The following is a 22,090-nucleotide window of genomic DNA, read 5'->3' on the forward strand; positions in this document are numbered from 1 at the left end:
ATGATTTAGAGTTTGTTAACAATTCTTGTCATGTTCAATTTCTAAGGCAGTGTTGATTTTTAGCAATTAAAGATCCTACTTATAATAGTTTTGGAATTATTATCTTCAGTTTTATTTTTATAAAATTGAAATTTTTATAATTACCATTATTATCAATTTTCTTGATATATAACAAATTAAATCATTACAAAACAATGATTTTAATAAAAATATTGTTTCAGTCATAATTAACCTTTTTGAGATAGATTCTTATATGTATCCACATAAGTTGAGGCATTGTTTTTTTCTTAGATCTTTCATATTTTTACACAACTATTGAATTCTACAAAAATGTTGATGGGGAGCAGAATTTGCCACCCCAAAATGTGCCTTTTTGGCATGAGGATTATTTTAGGCTGATTATTTTTAAGAAACAGAAGACTCAGCAAGTTTTTCCTTTTACATCCCCCATAACTGCCTGCAAGAACTTAGAGGACCTGTTCCATAAAGGGAGTTACCACCGTAGATAGCCACAGTATAATATGAGCAAGGTGAGTAGACAGGAAGAAATATAGAAAAATCAGTTCATTAAAATTCTTCTTGATGTTCCATTGTTCCTGTATGGCCCTGAAAACATTTATTTTCCAAACATTTACTCCTTTTCAACTTCCTGTGAAATATCTCCTTACCTTCTGAAGTCCCAGATTCCATCCCTTTCTCCTTACCTAAGAATGGCAGATTAGCTTTGATTGCCTGATGGATTTGGGGCTTCATCTTTTTATGGAATCCCCACACATATGCAGTTATATTTGAGTTCCCCCTATTTACCTCTGTCATGGCAATTTATTTGACCAGCCAGAAGAATCTTGAAACAGAGGAAAATATTTCCTCCCCAGCATTGCATTACTCTCTATCCTCTCTATGTAGGAATTCTATTTGCTTCCATATTGTATCTTCCCTTTTTATGTTACTAAACATGTAGCTCTACTTCATTATACATATTACCTGTGGACTTTTAAAATAAATGGGCAACTAAAGCACTCTTTATTATCTTTTGTATTTGTTATTTATGAATTCTTGATATTCTTATAAACACTACTTTTTCTCACTCGGAAAAAATAAAGCTAAGATTTTTAATGCTTAATGTGGTTTTCCAAAGCAGTTATTAGTGAATAGCTACTTTTTAAGAATGGCAATTGAAGATTTGCAGTCTTAAGCTACAAAGTTTTCACAAGGTTTTATTATAAAATATATTGATGACCATACTATGGCTCCCATCGTTACTCTACATCTGATTTTAAAAGGTATGTTCTAGGAGTCAATCATACAATTTCTGTTACCCTGTGTGTCTAGACTGTTCTAGAATTATAGGGAAGAGTTTCTCAATATTTTTCCCATACCACTTTATACAGGGTAACAATTCATAAAGAGAATCAGAGAAAATAAAACTTAGATGCCACTGGGTCTGAATAAAACAGATTACAACACTTGTTGATACACAACCATAAAGTGACTACAATTTAGAAATATTATAAAACATGAAAATTAGGCAGTCAAATTTAACTCTGAATTGGATTTATAGTGCATTTGATTTAATTTCTGATTTTGACATTCAGTGAAAATGCACATTTGAGATATTTTCTTAGATATATTGTATCTATTGTTTATTACAATGTTATTTTCCTTTGTGGTCATATTGTAGTATCTAATCTGCATATTTACTGCCAATGCTTTTTGAAGGAAAAGGTAATGTACTGTGCTTCTGTAAAGAATTTCCATGTTCCCTCAAATTCATACTCACTTTGAAGTTCAGAACTCAGGTGTCAATAATTTTAAAGATATCCATCTTCTATTCCAGATAAGGTGCGTTTTGTGAAATTTTGTTCATATAATTGCTGTTACTCAAAACCTTAAAATAGGAATTTATTCTTTAAGTTAAAGTAAAGTGAAGCAAAAAGTGGCAACTTAAAAACCTCAGGGCAATATCTGATGAAAGCTAAGCAACTGTTCCAAGAAAGAGATACCACATTGCCATCTGTACACTTATAAAATGCTCCAGTTTTATAATTTTCTATTTACCACAGACTCATGGGACCTACTGAAATAAAAGTAAGGAAAAAAATATTTTCTTTGGAAACCAGAGCTTTAAAAGTACTAATTATTAGCAATAAAACACACCACTGTTCATCTTCTTTAAATAAAACAGAAGTGAAAGTATCCCAGAGGAGTATCATAAGTGATTAAAAAACTCAATTACAAATTTCACAGGATCCTCAGTAGTTCACTGTCCTGAGGCAACAATGGGAAGTCCCAAGCTGGTTTATACCAGCCCAAGACATCACCTTGCTTCCAATTAACAACAGAAACAATTTTAAACCATTGTAAACCGTTTTTCACTCTGGTGCCTAGTGGTGTACATATGTGACTTATAAGTAATATATAAGTAATAAGTAACCATAGCTTATTATCACATTAAAAGGTGAGGCATGGGTGGATATTGATGAAAATTTTTTGATTTTTTGAGTAAACTAAATTTTATCTATTAAATACATTTTATGCCAATGCCAATGTTGGAGACAATCCAATGCCAATCAGCTGGTGAATGGATTATAAAATTTTGGTTATAGGCATTTGGTGATTTTCCAGTTATTTGTCCGTTAATGGTTCTTGCTTAATTTCATTATAATTGAAAGTATACTTCCTCAAATGTAAGCCTGTTGAACGTTTTGGAACTTCCTTTAGGCTAAGCTCATAGTTGATTTTGTAAATATTTCATGTGCTTTTAAGAATGTTAGATACTTTGAACTTGGATGCAGTATTCCACATTTATTAGGAATTAAAAAGAGAAAAGCTAAATTATTTTATATTTTTGCAAACACTAGTGCATTTGCTGTTTATTTATTTATTTATTGTAATTTACCTCTCGGTACTTTTTTGAAGGTTTTTCTATTTCATTTTTGATATTTCAAATTTGCATGTACATTGCTTTCTTGACTTTTCTACAGCATCCTCTATTTCTTCTAGTAACTTTAAGACAGTTGTTCTAAAGTCTCTGCCTAGTAGATCTGCCTAAGTCTTTGCAGGGATACCTCCTGTTGATCTGTTTTGAATGGATCACATTTTCCTGTCTCTTTTTATGGCTTGTGATTATGTTGTAGTTGAGATCTGGATACTTGAATATAATAACGTAATGACTCTGGGATGCAGATTCTTGCCTTCCTAAGGGCTGCTGTTTTTTTTTTTTTATCATTGTTTGTTTTATGTTTTGATTGTTGTAGGCTCCTCTGTATCAGCTTTGTATAAATTCAAGTCTTCATGTCCCTTCTAAGCCTGTGCCTCTCCCTGGGCAGTCACAGCTACTTTCTAATTTGTTCTCTCTATACATCTACTTTTGAATCTTCTAGACTTTAATGTGTGGTCACAGAAGGGAAACAAGAGAAAAATGAAGAGGTGGGGAAGGGCAGTAGTCCTTTTAAATCTCCTGAAGGTCACTTCAGTCACAGGCAGAAGGGCTTACACCAATGTAGGGAGTTCTAACAGCAATCCTTCCTGCCTCCTTATGGGCACCTGCAGGGTCAGAAGTAGCAATCCGGGACCAAGGGTGATTCCTAATATTAGGAGGACAGAATCCTTTCCACCCACCTTGATCCTGCAATCTGTGTGCAAGCTGCTAGGTGTCTGCCATGCAGGTGGCGGATGCAGGACGTGTAGCTTCTACTATGCTAAGAGCCAAAATTAATTAACAGCAATTTATCATCTAGATTTCCCCTGGAAATTGCAAGCCTTCAGTAGATGCTAGAGTTCCAAACTGGTTACACCAGAAAGATTCTGCCACAAAAGACTTATACATTGTCCAGTGAAAGAAATGGCAATATATACAAAATTATACTATCAATAATATTTATGAAAATTCAGCCTTTGGAACATAAAGAAGGTGTAAAGCTTTCTTTTCTAAAATAACTCAGTCATATGTCTGAAAAAAAAAACTTCCTTTAGGAAGATGTCAGAGTAGAGAGAGCCTGAATCCACCTTTTCCCATCTAAACACTGAATCTCCACCAATACATAGAGCATTTCAAAGACAAACCTCTATGTGCACAGAGCCTGAAGTGAACACTTTCGGTATAATGCCAGACAGACAGATAAAATTTAAAAATCCCAATATGGCAGGAGAGGCATAAATAGTAACTTTGGGAGCAGGTTAAACTTCCATCAGCAGAGGTGAGTGGAGGGATATCACTGAGAGAGTTTGGTGTGGACTCCCTACCCTGAGGTACAGGAGAAAAGTCTGTGGTTTAACACGCAACTAGGCCATAGTGAAAGAACCCAAGTTTCAGAGCTAAAATTCCACCACCATGCAAGGAACCACTGGAGGCCATCTGGGATCCAAGGAGCCAGTCAGCACCTTTGTTTGCACTCCTTCTGCAAATCTTAGTGCACTGAGAGCAGATTCTCCGTGCACATGCTAATCTCAGACTTGGCCTAGGCAGCCCTCTGACCCCTGCACCATACTCAGGTGCAAGCAGCAGGTTGGCAGGAGATCTGCTCCAACCTCTGCCCCAGTCAACATCAGCAGTACTAGGTAGTTCCCTGGCCCACAAGGAGGGTGCCTGAAATTTTGGATAGGTGCCACCAAGGCAACTTCCCAGAGCAATGAAGGGGACCATGCATGTGGGGTCACCCCTGATGCATGGGTGAAAGCACATGCCCATGGTGTCTGACCCCGACCACTGGCAGTGTTAGTGGGCACCAACATGGGAATTCCCTGAAGCATCCCAGAATAAGAAGTGACCTTGGCAACGCTCTGCCTGACCCAAGACACAAGCAGGACTATGGGCACCAAAGCGATAGCTATCAGGAGTATACCAGAGTGTGCAGGGGCTGAGGGGCTGTGTGCACAGAGCCTGACTTCATACCACAAGTGGGATACTGGCCTACAGGTAAGCAGACCCTGGAGACTCAGCTGGTGCCAATCTGAGAGTTACCTTTAATGTACCCTTGACTCACCTCCCATCCACCACCATCCCCTGCTAGTGCAGATCACATAGGTGTCCACCTAGGAGCCCCTCCAACAGGCTACCAGGGCCCTACAGCTGCAACCATGTGCTAGGAGCACCAGCACCAGGAAAAGCCCATCTCACAAACAGCCTCCAGCTTGCCAAAATCACAAGGCACACATAGTCTATACAGGGGACTCTCCCACACTAGGCCAACACTTCAAGACTGGGAATATAGCCCTTTCAACTAACTCATGAAAACAAACACAGAAAGTCATACAAAATGAGGAGAAAGAAGAATGTGCTCTAAACAATAGCTTAAGAGATAACCTCAGAAAGAAAAAATCTAAATTAAACAGAGTTAACCAACCTACCTGATAAAGAGTTTAAAGCAATGGTTATGAAGATATTCACTGGACGTGAAAAAACAATACTGTGACTCAAGACAAACCTCAAAAAAGTGGTAGAAAGCCTAAAAAGAACAATCAGAGATGAAGATTCAGTAGATGAAATTAAAAAAAAAACCACTGGAGGGAATGAACAGCAGACTAGAGAATGTGTAAGAATGATCAGTGACTTGGAAGGTAGTTATGGATAGCACCCAAGTTGAACACTGAAGGAAGAAAGAAAAGAAAAAAGAAAAGAGAATAGGTAAGAGAGCTCTGAGACAGCATTAAGTGTACTAACATATAGCACTGTAGGAGTCCCAGAAGGAGAAAAGAAAGAGAAAGGAGTGGAACATGTATTTGAAGAGATAATAGTTGAAAACTTTCCTAACATGGAGAAGGAAACAGTCTACCAGGTCCAGAAAGCACAGAGAACTCCAAACAAGATGAACTCAAGAACATCCATGCCCAGTCACATTGTAATTAAAATGTCAAGATCAAAAGTAAAGAATCTTAAAAGCAGTAATAGAAAAGCAACAAATTACATATAAGGCATTCCTCAGAAGGTTATCAGCTGATTTATCTGCAGAAAATATACAGACCAGAAGGGAATGACTTGCTGTATTCAAAGTGTTGAACAAATATAACCTCCAACCAAGAATACTCTACTCAGCAAGGTTACCATTCAAAACTGAAGGGGACATAAAGGGCTTCACAGATAAATATAAGTTAAAAATGCTCACCACCACAAGAGTAGCCTTACAAAAAATGTTAAAGGGACTTCTTTAAGAAGAAATGAAAATACCCTCTCTAATAGCAAGAAATTTAAGAAAGAAAATCTTCTGCTGGTGAAGCAAATGTATAGCAGGGGAAGGTAACATATGAATTACTTAAAAGCTAGTATTAAGGTAAAAAATAAAAAAGTGGCAAAAGCAATTACATCTAACAATTAGTTAAGGGAATCACTTAATAAATTTTGTAAAAGAAGATAAATACTTAAAACATGGGGTAGGGGGTGTAAGAAATGTAGTGCCGTTAGAATATGTTTGAACTTCAGTGACCATCAGTCTATTATAGATTGTTATATTCATAGGATGTCATGTAGGAGCCCGATGATAACCACAAACCAGAAACTTATCATAGATACAAAGAAACGGAAGAATAGGGAACCCAACCACAATACTAAAGAAATTCCTAAAACACAAGAGAAGAGAGCAAGAGGGGAAGAAAGGATGAGAGAACAACAAAAACTACCAGAAAATGTTCAACGAAATGGCAATAAGTAGATACATATCAGTAATAACTGTAAATGTAAATGGCCTAAATTCTCCAAACAAAAGACCTAGGATGACTGAATGGATAAAAACATTACACTCATCTGTTTGTTGTCTACAAGTGACTCACTTCAGTCCTAAAGACACGTGCAGACTGAAACTGAAATCCTTATTTGCATGTAAAAAGATATACCATGCAAATAAGGATAAAAAATCTGGAATGACAATATTTACATCAGACAATGTAGACTTCAAAATAAAGTAACATAAGACAAAGAAGGACATTACATAATAATAAAAGGATCAGTACAACAAGAGGATGTAAAAATCATAACAATCTTTGTATCCAACATAAGAGCACCTAATCATATAAAACAAATACTAACAGACCTAAAGGAAGAAATTAACTGAACATAATCATAGTAGGGGCATTAGTAGCACACTTGCATCCAGACAAAAAATAAATAAGGAAGCAGAGGTGTTGAGTGACACATTAAACCACATTAATTTAACAGATATGTACAGAATATCCTACTCCAAAGCAAAAGAATACACATTTTTCTCAAGTGCACATGGAATATTCTCCAAAATTGATCAAATATTAAGAAACAAAACAAGCCTCAACAAATTTAAGAAAATTGATGATGTTGTATCAATCATCTCAGACTACAGTGGTATGAAACTAGAACTCAGTTGCAAGAAAAGAATTAAAAAATAAAACTCCACATGGGAGTTAAATAAAATGCTCCTAAATAATCAGTGGATCAAGGAAGAGATCAAAGAGGAAATTAAACAATATATATAGACAAATAAAACAGAAAATAAATGGTTCAAAATATGTGGGATGCCGCAAAAGCAGTTCTAAGAAGGAAGTTTATAGCAACACAGGCCTACCTCAAGAAGCAAGAATAAGCTCAATTAAACAAGCTCACTGTACAACTAAAGGAACTAAAAAGGTCACCAAAGCCCTAAATTAGTAGGAAGAGGGAAATAATAATAATCAGAATGGAAATAATTAAAATATAGACAAAGAAAACAATAGAAAAAAATCAATGAAACCAAGAGCTTTTTGATAAGATAAACAAAATAGACAAAAAGACAAAAAGCCAGACTTATCAAGACAAAAAGAGAGAGGATACAAATAAGATCAGAAACAAGAAAAGAATAGTTACAACTGACACAACAAAAATTCAAATAATTATTAGAGGATTCCATGGAAAATTATATACTAATAAATTAGACAATCTAGAAGAAATGGATAAATTCCTAGAAATATACAATCCTCCAAGAATGGTCCAGGAAGAAACGGAAAATCTGAACACAGTAATTAGTAATAATGAAATTGGAGTGTTAATCAAAAAGTTTTCAACAAATATCTAGGACCAGATGGCTTCACAGGTGAATTATACCAAACATTTAAACATGAGATACCACCAATTCTTCTTAAAGTCTTCTAGAAAATAGAAGAGGAGGAAATACTTCCAAAATCATTCTATAAGGCCAGCATCACTCTAATACCAAAAACCAAGAGACACTACAATAAAAGAAAACTACAGACCAATATACCTTATGAACTTAGATGCAAAAATCTACAAGATATTAGCAAACCAAATTCAAAAATACATCAAGAACATCTATCACAACCAAGTGGGGTTTATTCCAGGGATGCAAAGGTGGTACAATTCATAAGTCAGTCAATGTGATATACCATATTAACAAAAGGACTTAAACTGTATGACTGTCTAAATAGATGCTATAAAAGTATGTGACAAAATTGAACATCATGCTACAAACTCTCAACAAAACTGGTATAGAGGGAACATATCTCAACATAATAAAGGCCACAACAAACCCACAGCTAACATCATACTCAATGGTGAAAAGCTGGCAGCATATCCTCTAACATTAGGACCAACACAAGGAGGCCCACTCTCACCACTTTTATTCAATATAGTACTGGAGGTCCTAGCTACAGCAATCAGACCAGGAAATGAGATAAAGGTATCCAAATTGGTAAGGAAGAAGTAAACTGTAAGTATTTGCAGATGATATGATAGTATATATAGAAAACCTTAAAGAATCTACCAAGAAAACTATTAGGCCTAATAACTGGATTCAGCAAAGTTGTAAGATACAAAATTAAAACACAGAATTCTGTTGCATTCCTATATACTAACAATGATCTAGCAGAAAGAGAATTCAGGAAAACCATTCCATTTACAACTGTATCAAGAAGAATAAAACACCTAGGAATAAACTTAACCAAGGAGGTAAAAGACCTGTACTCTGAAAAGAGAAATCAAAGAAGAAACAAATAAATGGAAATCTATCCCATGCTCATGGACAGAAGAATTAATATTGTCAAATTGGCCAACCTGCCCGAAACAATTTACAGATTCAATGCAATCCCTACCAAAGTACCAATAATATTTTTTCAGTGAACTACAAATAATCCTAAAATTTATATGAAACCAAATAATCCTAAAATTTATATGGAATCAAAAAAGGCCCTGAATAGCCAAAACAGTCAATCTTGAGAAAGAAGAACAATGCTGGGGTTATTATACTCCCTGACTTAAGCTCTACTACAAAGCTACAGTAACCAAAACAACATGCGAAAAGAACAGATATATAGATCAATGAAACAGAATAGAAAGCCCAGAAATAAACCCGCATACATACTGTCAATTAATATATGACAAAGGAAGGCAAGAATATACACTGGGGAAAAGAGTTTCCTCAACAATTGGTGTTGGGAAAACTGGACAACTACATGCAAGAGAAAAAAACTGGATTACTGTCTAATTTCATACACACAAGCAAACTCAAAATGGATTAAAGATTTAACTGTAAGACATGGAACCTTAAAACTCTTAGATGAAAACATAGACAAAAACCCTTGAACATAAAGCATGAGCAATAGTTTTCAGGACACATCTCCCCATGCAAGGAAAACAAAAGCAAAAATAAACAAGTGGAACTTCATCAAGTTAAACAGGTTATGTACAGCAAAGGAAACCATCAACAAAACAAAAAGGCAATCTACAGCTTGGGAGAATATATTTGTAAATGCTATATGTGATACAGGGTTAACATCCAAAATATATAAGGAACTCATATGACAGGACATCAGAAAACCAAATAACCTGATGAAAAACTGGGCAGAGGACCTGAACAGACATTTTTCCAAAGAAGAAATAGAGATGGCAAACAGGCACATGAAAAGATGCTCCACTTAGATGATCATCAGGGAATTACAAATCAAACCCACAATGAGATATCACCTCACACCAGTTCGAATGGCCACTATCCAAAAGACAAGAAATAACAAGTGTTGGTGAGTATGTGGTGAAAAGGGAACCCTCCTACACTGTTGGTGGGAATGGAGATTGGTACAGCCACCAGTGGAAAGCAGTATGAAGTTTCCTAAAAAAACTAAAAATAGAAATACCATTTGAACAGTAAATTTACTTCAAGGAGTTTACCTGAAGAAAACAAAATCCCTGATTTAAAAAGATATATTAACACCTATGTTTATTGCCACATTATTTCAGTAGCCAAGACATGAAAGCAACCAAAGTGTCCATCAATAAATGAAAGGATAAAGAAGGTGTGGTGCATATACACATGGAATATTATTCAGACACAAACAAGAAAGAAATCCTGCCATTTGAGACAACATGGATGGTTTGAGAGGGTATTATACAAAGTAAAATAAACTAGGTGGAAATGGCAAATACCATATGATTTCACTTATATGTAGAACCTATAAACAAAACAAAACAAAAAGAACAAAACAGTAATAGACTCATAACACTGAGAGTGACTTGTGGTTACCGTGGGGATAGATGGGTGAAATAGATGAAGGTTATAAAGAGGCATAAAATCTTAATCATATGTTAGTCACTGGGATGAAAGTACCTCATAGAGAATATTGTCAGTGGTTCTGTAATGTTTCTATGTTGATGGACAGAAACTACAATAGTTGGGGTGGGCCTTTAATAATGTATATAACTGTTTAATCACTGTGTTGCATACTTGAAACCAATATAATATTGTGTATCAACTATATTTCAATAAAAACATCTTCTTGCTCCTTATGCCCCATACCTTGTCCTATGAATTTCTGCTATTTGGCTGTTCCTGAGTGGTATTATTTCTAATAAACTGAAAGTAGGAAGTACAGCACTTACATATTGCTATGGGCAATATTCAGAAGGGCAAGCATCAAAATAATAACATTTTTCTGGATATTAAAGTTTCTATAACTTTTTTTAGTTTTTATATGTGTTTGAATTTTTCTACATTAAATATATTTATTATGCATGTAATTTTAGACAAGAAAGTTATCTCCTTACTCACTATATTGCATAATCCATGTGTGAACAAATATATAAGAGCAGGTTTTTGAATTGTCATTGCTGTCTTGTTCTTTTACACGTGGACTGAGGTAGTTGCCATTAATGCTTCTTTGTCTCTCTGTGGACATTATCCCCACTGGGGCTTGGCTGAGAACTTTTATGTCAAAGTGAATTATATTTTATATTCAACAGAGAGTTTTGAATGAGGGCCTTCAGGGCTTTTTTAGTCAGCTGTTTTCTGCACACCTGCTGTAGATGGAAGAGATAAACAGGGTCATAAGAATAAAAACCTGTTTGTCCAAAGAAAATCAGTCCACCCACTTTTGTAGAGCCAGAGTCTTCTTAATTTTTCCTTGCTCTTTGATCTTTATTATCATTCTTTCACCTACCCAGAGTATACAGAAATTTCCTTTAGATATTTCCTTTAAATTCATAATTCATGTGTGTATGTTTGGTAAGTACAGGTGTCTCGGGACAGGAGGCTAGGAATATTCTCAGATAATCATATTACTATACTTATGTTTAACTGTGAGGCTCATAAAGTCTTTTGATTCATGTCTTTCCCATGAAACAATGAAGAATGTCCAAAGTAAGTACTGGGATGTTTTAAAACCCAACATATTGCAAATGTGTATAGGTCTTATTTTATTCTTCATTAAATTGGTGCAATTGCAGGTACCATGGAATTTGATTAACACACAGAAAAAATGTATTAATCTCTATTCTCCTCTCCTTTTCTCTGTCTCTCATTTATTTATCAACTATCTATCTACATATTTTATATCCCATGTATTTCAATTATTATCAGCAAATATTTCATTTTTTAATATTTCCTTTTTTCAAGACCAGTATCACCTATATGCAAACTCTTTGTCTAATAAACCCAACTTAATGTCCCTTTTTTCATCGTGATATCTGTAACCTGGCAATGTATCATGGTAAACTTGTACTTCATGGGAGCTGGTACTACTCACTTAAACCTAACTGTAATCCCATGAGGTAGTATTCCTGTTAATCCACTTTTACCAATTAGGAAACCAAGAGCACAAATGATAGATTAAATTGAGATCACTCAGCTAGTAGATGACAGAGATGTGACTTGATCCTACACTAACTGTTCCAAGGTCCATATACTTAGCTCCTGTGTGTTGCTGAAACATGCATCACACTTGTCATGAAAGAGGGAAAGCAAAATACATTTTGATATTCTTCATTTATTTGTACTTTGCCCATGTTTTTTAACTTATATTAAAATAATCAAGCATCAAAGCCCTCTCTGCTGAAGCACAGATGGAAAATAGGGAATAATAGAGGAATTGAGAGTCAAGAGAAAAAGCCGTTAAAGGACTAATACCTGAGAGAAATCTGAATTGACCTATAAATAATGCCTGGTTCACTGAGGAGGGATCTGGAGAGTCTAGGTAGGGTATAATCACCATCTTCTATGAATTTCCATTTTAATCAGGTACCACAACTTGAAGCAAAGGAATTTTAAGTTTTAACTTTTGTGAATAAACATTTTGGAACAAAGAAGACAATTCCCCATGAAAATATCACTCAAAAACAAGCAGTTACTGATACAGCAGGGGAAACGTCAACCAAAGTATGGACTTGAAGAAATTAGTTGGAGAAAGTGCTATGAATTGGGAGATCCTGGAATACTTAAAACAATTTCAGTAGCAGTAATTATCAAGAGAAACTTTCAACAATCTTAGCTTCTATGTGTTAAATTTCAATGCAGCTGAGGGAATTATCAAAATCTGGTTATCAAGTTAAAGAAGGAAACACATGTGACTGGTTTTCCTTGGTATTGGAACCACTGTCTGAACTTGTCATATTTTGACATTGTTTGTCTGATACAATTTCTGTGACTTTTATGTGAATATTAGCAATAGATGAAGTCAGTGATGAGAATCCATTCAACAATAAGAACATTCATCATTCTGGGATTGAGAAATGATCCACAACTAGAGATTTTGGTTTTTATATTTCTGTTTATCTCATATACATTAAGTTTAATTGGGAATCTTACCATAATTTCACTCATCTTGGTGGATTCTCATTTAAAAACAGCTATGTATTTTTTTCTTCAAAATTTCTCTTTCTTAGAAATCTCATTCACAACTTCTGGTGTCCTCACATACCTCTACATCATATCAAGTGGGAACAGAGCCATCAGCATCAAAGCCTGCTTCAGTCAAATTTTTTTTGTGGTCCTCTTTGGAGCTACAGAATATTTTCTGTTGGCTATGATGTCCTATGACCGCTATGTGGCCATCTGCAAACCCCTGCATTACGTGACCATCATGAACAGCAGAGTCTGCAGGAACCTCATCCTCAGTTGTTGGGCATCTGGCTTATTGATTATCCTTCCACCCCTTGGTTTGAGCCTTAATCTGGAATTCTGTGACTTTGTTATTGACCATTTTTTCTGTGATGCTTCTCCAATACTGAAGAATTCATGCTCAGACACATGGTTCATTGAACAGCTAGTTGTATTCTTTGCTGTGTTGACTTTCATAATGACCTTTGTGTGTATAGTTCTGTCCTATGTATACATCATTAGGACGATTCTAAGATTACCCTCAACCCAGCAAAGAAAAAAAGCCTATTCTACGTGTTCTTCCCACATGATTGTGGTTTGCATCACCTATGGAAGCGGTATCTTTATCTATATCAAACCTTCAGCTAAGAACGAAGTGGCAGTTAATAAGGTGGTTTCTCTGCTAATTATGTCTGTAGCCCCTTTGTTGAACCCCTTCATTTATACCCTAAGAAATAAGCAAGTAAAGCAGTCTTTCCATGATAGTCTCAAAAGACTTGCATTTATTTCAAAGAAATATTAGATATTCATATCAGAAATTTAAATTAAAGTAAAAAATAAATTATCAGCATATGGATGAAAATTGAGTGATGGGAGTTATCCAGTCTCATATTTTTGAGGGCCAAAATATATAGAATTGAGAATAATGTCTAAGAAAATAGTGCCAAAATTCAGAATTACACAGATGGACATTTCTCTAGTTTTCTGAAACTTCTATTCTTCCTCAACCACATTATAATAAACTCTTTTCAGTCTTATTACATAATCATTACTCATTATCTTATGTGTCTATGTCACTGCTCTCTACTTATAACACAGGCTGCTTTTTAAAATTGAAGTACAGTTGACTTGCAATATTATATTAGTTTCAGGAGTTCTACATAGTGATACAAAAATTACATACATTAAAAAACACTTATCATACTAAATGTATTTACCACTATCACCATACAAAGATATTATATTGTGGGCTATATTTTTGTATGCTGTACTTTTGCATACAATGCAAAATGAATAGAAAATGAATTATTTTGCAATCAGAATTATTTTGTGTCTTTTATCCACTTTACCTGTTTTTCCCATCCTCATTTTCCTCTCTCCTATGACAACCACCAGTTTGTTCTGTCTGTTTCTTTTCTTTATTTTTATACATATAAGTGAAACCCAGTGGTATTTGCTCTGACTTATTTCACTTGGAACAATACCTTCTAGATCCATTCATTTGTTGCAAATGCCAAGAGTTTATTTTTCATGGCTCTATAATATTCCATTATATATTTATACTATATCTTCTTTTTCTATTCTTGTATCAATGGACATTAGGACTGCTTCCATATCTTGGCTATTTTGAATAATGCTGCAATAAAAACAAAGAACCATGACAGGGAGCATTAAAGATGGCAGCGTGAGAAGTGAAAAAGAGGCTTCCTCCTAAAACCACATATAATATGAAAATATAATTAATATGATTAATCCTGAAAGAGCAACAGGAAAGAGGGCTGTGCCAAACTGCATACACCTGGAGAAAAGAATAAACCTCATGGAACAGGGTAATGTACCAAAGCTGTGGCCCAGTGGGACCCAAGCCCTTCCCTCATCCCAGCTCACCGTGGGAGGAAGAGAAATGGAGCAGGGAGGGAGTGGAGGTCTGGGACTGCTGAATACCTAACTCCGGAGATCTGCTCTGGGAGCACAAACCTACATTTCATGGTGCTTTCATGGTACTCTTGTGATTAGATGATTGGGAAGCTAAGAGGCAGAATACCTGGAGAGACTGAGATTCCAGCCACTTGAGGAAAGCAGGGATCCATATCCGGCTGCTCTGGGACAAAAGAAAGGTGGCAGTCTGAGAGACTTCCTAACAGCAGAGGGCTGCTAAAGGGGCAGGGATTTCACAGAGTTTACTGCTCACGAGAAAGGACAGGTAGACATAATTGTCCAGGTACACTCAACCCAGCAGGTTGGGAACTTTCATGATCTTCAAGTGCAGCTCCAAGGACCCCCTCTGTGATAGGCAGCCTACTCGCCATTCTCCCAGCCAGCCCCACCTGGCTTGCAAACCAGCAAACCCTACCCTAGCGTTAGGCCAGCCAGAGGGAAGCCCCATCTACAGCAACTACAAATGTGAAGCACAGAGGTTTATACCTGTGTGCTAGGCCCACTGGTTCTGGCAGTCAGGAAGGCATAGAAGCCAGGAAACAGGAAACAGCTTTTTTCTTCCCCCAGGCCCCAATTCCACTCCCCTGCAACCCTGACATTGCTTCAGGGACTGAGCAGCTCCAGAGAGTAGAGCTTCTGGGAAGTAGAGGGCACCATATACAAATATGAAATGCCAAAGGAACCTGGTTCAAAATAAAATTATGAATACAACATCTGAAAAATATTAAAATGAAATCGACCTAATGAATCTTACTGAAAGGGATTTCAAATTAGAAATCATCAACATGCTCATGGAGGTACAGAAAAATATTCAAGAACTCAGGAATGATTTCTGGTCAGAAATCCAATTGTTGAAGAGCACAATGGAGGGTATCAAAAGCAGATTAGATATGGTGGAGGAGGTGATAAATGAAATAGGAATTAGAGAAGAGGAAAACAAAGAAGCTGAGGCACAGAGAGAAAAAAGGATCTTTAAAAATGAAAGAATATTGAGAGAATTTGTGACCAATCCAAGTGGAATCATATTTGCATTATAGGGGCACCAGAAGAGGAAGAGAGAGAAAAAGGGATAGAAAGTGTCTTTGAGGAGGTAATTGCTGAAAACTTCCCCAATCTGGGGAAGGAGATAGTCTCTCAGGTCATGGAGGTGCACAGATCTCCCAACACAAGGGACCCAAAGAAGACAACAAAAAGACATAAAGTAATTAAAATGACAAAGATCAAGGATAAGGACAGACTATTAAAACCAGTCAGAAAGAGAAATAAGATCACATGCAAAGGAAAGTCCATCAGACTATCATCAAACTTCTCAGCAGAAACCTTATAGGCCAGAAGGCAGTGGCATGATGTATTTAATGCAATGAAGCAGAAGGGCCTGGAACCAAGACTACTTTATCTGGCAAGATTATCATTTAAATTTGAAGGAAGGATTAAACAATTTCCAGATAAGCAAAAGCTGAGAGAACTTACCACCCAGAAACTGTCTCTACACTATATTTTGGAGGAACGGTTATAGATGAAAGTGTTCCTAAGGTTTAATAGCTGTCACCAGAGGTAATAAAACCACAGTAAAGAAAGAAGAACAGTTAATTACTAAGAAAATGAAAAATTAAATCAACTATATCCAAAGTCAATCAAGGGGTAGACAAAGAGTACAGAATATGATACCTAATATGTAAAGAATGAAGGAGGAAGAAAAAGGAGGACAAAAAAAACCGCTTTAGATTGTCTTTGTAAATGGATATTAAGTGAGTTAAGTTAGACTCTTAGATAGTAATGAAGTTAACCTTGAACTTTTGGTAACCATGAATCTAAAGCCTGCAATGGCAATAAGTACATACCTATGGATAATCACCCTAAATGTAAATGGTGGAATGCACCCATCAAAAGACATAGAATCACTGAATGGATAAAAAAAGCAATACCCATCTTTATGCTGCCTACAAGAGAGTTACTTTAAACCCAAAGACATACACAAATTAAAACTGAAGGGATGAAAAAAGATATTTCATGCAACTAATAGAGAGAAAAAAGCAGGAGCTGCAGTACTTGTTTCAGAAAAAGTACACTTCAAAACAAAGAAAGTCACAAGAGACAAAGAAGGACATTATATAATGATAAAGGGGTCTGTGCAACAAGAAGACATAACCATTATAGATATCTATGCACCCAAGACAGGAGCACCTATGTATGTGAAATAAATACTAACAGAATTAAAAGCATTCATTCTAGGAGACTTCAACACTCCTAGAAATTAAACTGTCTCTGTTTGCAGATGACATGATATTGTACTTAATAAACCCTAAAGAATCCACTCCAAAACTATTACATCTAATATCTGAATTCGGCAATGTTGCAGTATACAAAATTAAAACACAGAAATCTGTTGCATTCCTATACACTAACAATGAACCAGCAAAAAAGGAAATCAGGAAAACAATTCCATTCACAATTGCAAAAAGAAGAATAAAATACATAGGAATAAACCTAACAAAGGATGTGAAAGACCTATACTCTGAAAACTACAAGACACTAAGGAGAGAAATTAAAGAAGACACTAATGAATGGACACACATCCCGTGCTCATGGATAGGAAGAATTAATATGTCAAAATGGCCATCCTGCCTAAAGCGATCTACAGCTTCAGTGCAATTCCTGTCAAAATACCAACAGCATTCTTTAATGAACCAGAGCTAATTGTTCTAAAATTCATATGAAACCACAAACACCCTGTATAGCCAAAGCAATCCTGAGAAGGAAGAATAAAGCAGGGGGGATCACGCTTCCCAACTTTAAGCTCTACTACAAAGCCACAGTAATCAAGACAATTTGGTACTGGCACAAGAACAGACCCATAGACCAGTGGAACAGACTAAAGAGCCCAGATATAAACTGAACCATATATGGTCAATTAATATACAATAAAGGAGCCATGGACATACAATGGGGAAATGACAGCCTCTTCAACAGCTGGTGTTGGCCAAACTGGACAGCTAAGTGTAAGAGAATGAAACTGGATTATTGTTTAACCCCATATGCAAAAGTAAACTTGAAATGGATGAAAGACCTGAATGTAAGTCATGAAACCATAAAACTCTTAGAAGAAAACATAAGCAAAAATCTCCTGAATATAAACATGAGCAACTTTTTCCTGAACGCATCTCCTAAAGCAAGGGAAACAAATGCAAAAATGAACAAATGGGACTGCATCGCACTAAAAAGTTTCTCTATGGTAAAGGACACCATCAACAGAACAGAAAGGCATCCTAGAGAATGGGAGAATACATTTGTAAATTACATATCTGACAAGGGGTTAACATTCAAAATATATAAAGAACTCACATGCCTCAACCCCCAAAAGCAAATAACCTGATTAAAAAATGGGCAGAGAATACGAAGAGACAGTTCTCCAAAGAAAAAACTCAGACGGCTAACAGACACATGAAAAGATGCTCCACATCACTAATCATCGGGGAAATGCAAATTAAAACCACAGTGAGATATCACCTCACACCAGTAAGAATGGCCAGCATCGAAAAGACTAAGAACAACAAATGCTGGTGAGGATATGGAGAAAGGGGAACCTTCCTACACTCCTCGTAGGAATGTAAGCTAGTTCAACCATTGTGGAAAGCAATATGAAAGTTCCTCAAAAATCTAAAAATAAAAATATCATTTGACCCAGGAATCACACTCCTTGGAATATACCCAAAGAATTCAACTTCTCAGACTCAAAAAGACATATGCACCCCTATGTTTATTGCAGCACTATTTACAATAGCCAAGATATGGAAGCAACCTAAGTGTCCATCAATAGATGAATGGATAAAGAAGATGTGGTACATATACACAATGGAATACTATTCAGACATAAGAAAGAAACAAATTTTACCATTTGCAACAACATGGATGGAGCCAGAGGATATTATGCTCAGTGAAATAAGCCAGGCAGAGAAAGAGAAGTGTCAAATGACTGCCCTCATTTGTGGAGTATAACAATGAAGCAAAACTGAAGGAACAAAATAGCAGCAGACTCACAGACTCCAAGAAGGAACTAGTGGTTACCAAAGGGGAGGGGTGTGAGAGGGCGTGTTGGGAGGGAGGGAGATGGGGATTGAGGGGTATTATGTTTAGTACACATGATGTTGGGGTCACAGGACAAACAGTATAGCACAGAGAAGGCAAATAGTGAATTTGTGGAATCTTACTACAGTGATGGACAGTGACTGCATTGGGGGATGGGTGGGAACTAGATAATATGGGTCAGTGTAGTAACCACATTATTTTTTTCATGTGAAACCTTCATAAGAATGTATGTCAATAATACCTTAATAAAAATTAAAAAAAAGCAACTCCCCCCCCCCACAAACCACAAAGGGGCTTATTTTGGTTTCTTTGGGTAATACCTAGAAATGGAATTATAGGTCCTATGGTATGGTATATTTTATCAGCTAGTAAGTGCAGCATTCATCCTAGAGCCATAGACTCCAAGTTAGCTCCCTACCTACGACATTCTCTCCCCCAAAGTCAATGAAGTGTGTAGCTAGTTTGACTACTGGCTATTCAACACATGGGGGTGCAGATATAAAATGGCTTTATCTTTCCAATGTCCCTATCTGTGTTGTGCTGTTGGGTTGAGGGCTATCTTAATGTCATCTCAGTTCAACTGTGTAACTCTGCACCATTTCAGTTATTAAAACTCAAGTCTTGTTTGTTTTAGAATTCCAATTTCATATTTGATTCAAATCTTTCCTCCTTTCTTAAGCTCAAGCTAAACTTGTGGCTCTAGGGGCCTGGAGTACAGGAGGTGTAGTGATCTGCTTCTATTGCTGCTACTTAAGCATGCTGTGTCCTTAAGCATGAGCTTGCATGAAGGTTTGGGCCCCTCCAATGATGGGTGATGCCCACTGATCCAGCTCCTTTTTTGGCATCTCCTCACCCCCATGGCACTAGACCCATGGCTTGGGTGGCACCTGTGAGACATAGCTGCCCCCATGGTCCTCAGCTATGCAGGTCTGTTTGCTCCAAGCCCAGCAATCTGAGACCCCATAGCCCCAATCTCCTCTTCCTCTCCTAGTCTGAGGCCTGAGGGCTTGGATCAGATCCCTCTTTTATATCTCTGAGACCTGGGGCTTACCACACTCTTAACATGGATTTTAAATGGAAAAATTATGTTGTAACCATTAAGGGGATGAATAAATAGTCAAAATGTTCTCGTAAAACACTCTGAGACTATTAGGCTTAAATAACAATTTTACTAATCATTCTAGAAGAAATTACTTCACAAACTCTTCTGTAAATCACTGTAACAGCTCAATACCCAAACATGACAAGGACTGTCAAGAATAGAATATTATAGAGGAATATTACTCAAGGAATATAGATTCAGAAATCCTAAGAAAGTATTAATAAAACAGGTCAATAATATTTTGAAAGTATCACATAGTTCACCCAAAGTGTTTTCATCTCAGAAATGCAAGGTTGGTTTAATGTTCGAAAACCTTTTTATGTCTCACCACTTTAACTGAATTAGAAGAGAAAAGTATAATGATCTCCATAGATGTAGAAAAGGCTTCGGTAAAATTAATGTACATTTGTTAATGATTAAAAAATTTTAGGAAATTGAAACTGAAAGGTACTTCCTTAACATAATTAAAGAAAATTTACAGCAAGCTCCATAGTAGAACAAAAAATACTGCCTTACATTTTTCTTTGTCAAAATAGGAAGATATTTACTTTATGTTCTGAGATGACAATGGAATTAAAAATGATATGCACAACTAAAATATATGTATAAATGGTATGTACATAAATCATAGAGGACATGTACTTAAAATATTTATGTGTACATAAATATTGACAACATTTAGAAGGACAAACATCAAAATAACCATTTATATTTCTGGATGTTAGACATTCTGAGCTTTCATATCTAGTTGTTTAATTTTTCTATGTTGAATATATATTATGTGTGCAATTTTAGATGAGAAAGTGATTTTCTTAATCACTGCACTTCTTAAATCATGGGTGAATAACCAATGAAGAATATTTTCTGATTTGTAATTAAAATATTATTTTTCTATGCCCGGATTGTATTTAAGCCATTATTGTATCTTTTTCTCTCCAGGGCATTCACCCCATTGGTTCTTGCATTGGGATTACTTTGCCAAAATAAATGCAACGTTAGATTCATTAGAGAATTTTGATTCAGGGCCTCCAAGGACCTCTTTATTTAGTTTTTTTTTCTCTGTACACTATTATGAGTGAAGGAAATAAATAAGGTCTTTACTGTAAAAATCTGTTTGCCCATTGTATACCAGAACACCCACTTTTGAAATGCTAGAGAAACATTTTAATTTTCCTTATTTAAAGCTTTGTTATCTTCCTGTGAGCTACCCAGAGTTCACAGAAATATTTCCTAATGTTAAAATATGATGGTTTATCTTATAATTCAGAAACCATGTGTATATTCACAGTGAATAGGGGTTCCTAAGGGTGAGGGCCTACGAATGCACTTAGATGCTCCTACCGGTATCTTTTTGTTGAGTTGGATGGTCACTTAAGTCATCTGAGGTACAGCTTCCAATAAAACGATGAAGAGTGTCAGAGGTAAGTACTGAGCGTTTCATTAGTCAGGTACCTTTCTATTTGTAGCTGATGATGTAGATACTTATTTTCACTTTAATAATATATTTGACTTTGTATGTGTTTCACTCTAGGAGCAAAAATAAAGTACTACTTTTGCACTTTATTTCTGCTATTTTATGAGGAGAATCAATAGTTTCTGAGATTCTCTATAGAGCAAACAAACCTTCATCAGATTGAACTTGTGGGTATGACTCATTTAAAGCATCATTAAATTGGTGGAATTCCAGATACAGTGGTTTGACTGGTACAGAGAAATAACTCCCCAGATATTTTCAAACCTCTACCTTTGTCTAGCTCTCTATGATGTCTGTCTTTCCTTTTTATCTATCATGTGTCCATCTGGAAGTCTATCGATTCCATTTATCTCAATTATTAATGATAAAGATTCAATTCAAAAAACATCACTCTCTTTTAGCACTGGGATCATCTACCTGCCAACTATCAGTCTCTCCCTATTTCTAAAA

General features: G+C 36.0%; 1 protein-coding gene across 1 annotated transcript; it reads left to right on the plus strand.

The window, feature by feature from the left end:
* The first annotated feature begins 12,891 nt into the window (after nt 1-12,891).
* On the plus strand, nt 12,892-13,842 carry LOC130679278 (olfactory receptor 6C2-like). Its single transcript, XM_057487897.1, has one exon. It carries the CDS (start codon nt 12,892-12,894, stop codon nt 13,840-13,842), a length of 951 nt encoding a protein of 316 aa, XP_057343880.1.
* Nucleotides 13,843-22,090: the final 8,248 nt, after the last annotated feature.

The sequence above is a fragment of the Manis pentadactyla genome, chromosome 10 (assembly GCF_030020395.1).
Source record: "Manis pentadactyla isolate mManPen7 chromosome 10, mManPen7.hap1, whole genome shotgun sequence".
Classification (NCBI taxonomy): Eukaryota; Metazoa; Chordata; class Mammalia; order Pholidota; family Manidae; genus Manis; species Manis pentadactyla.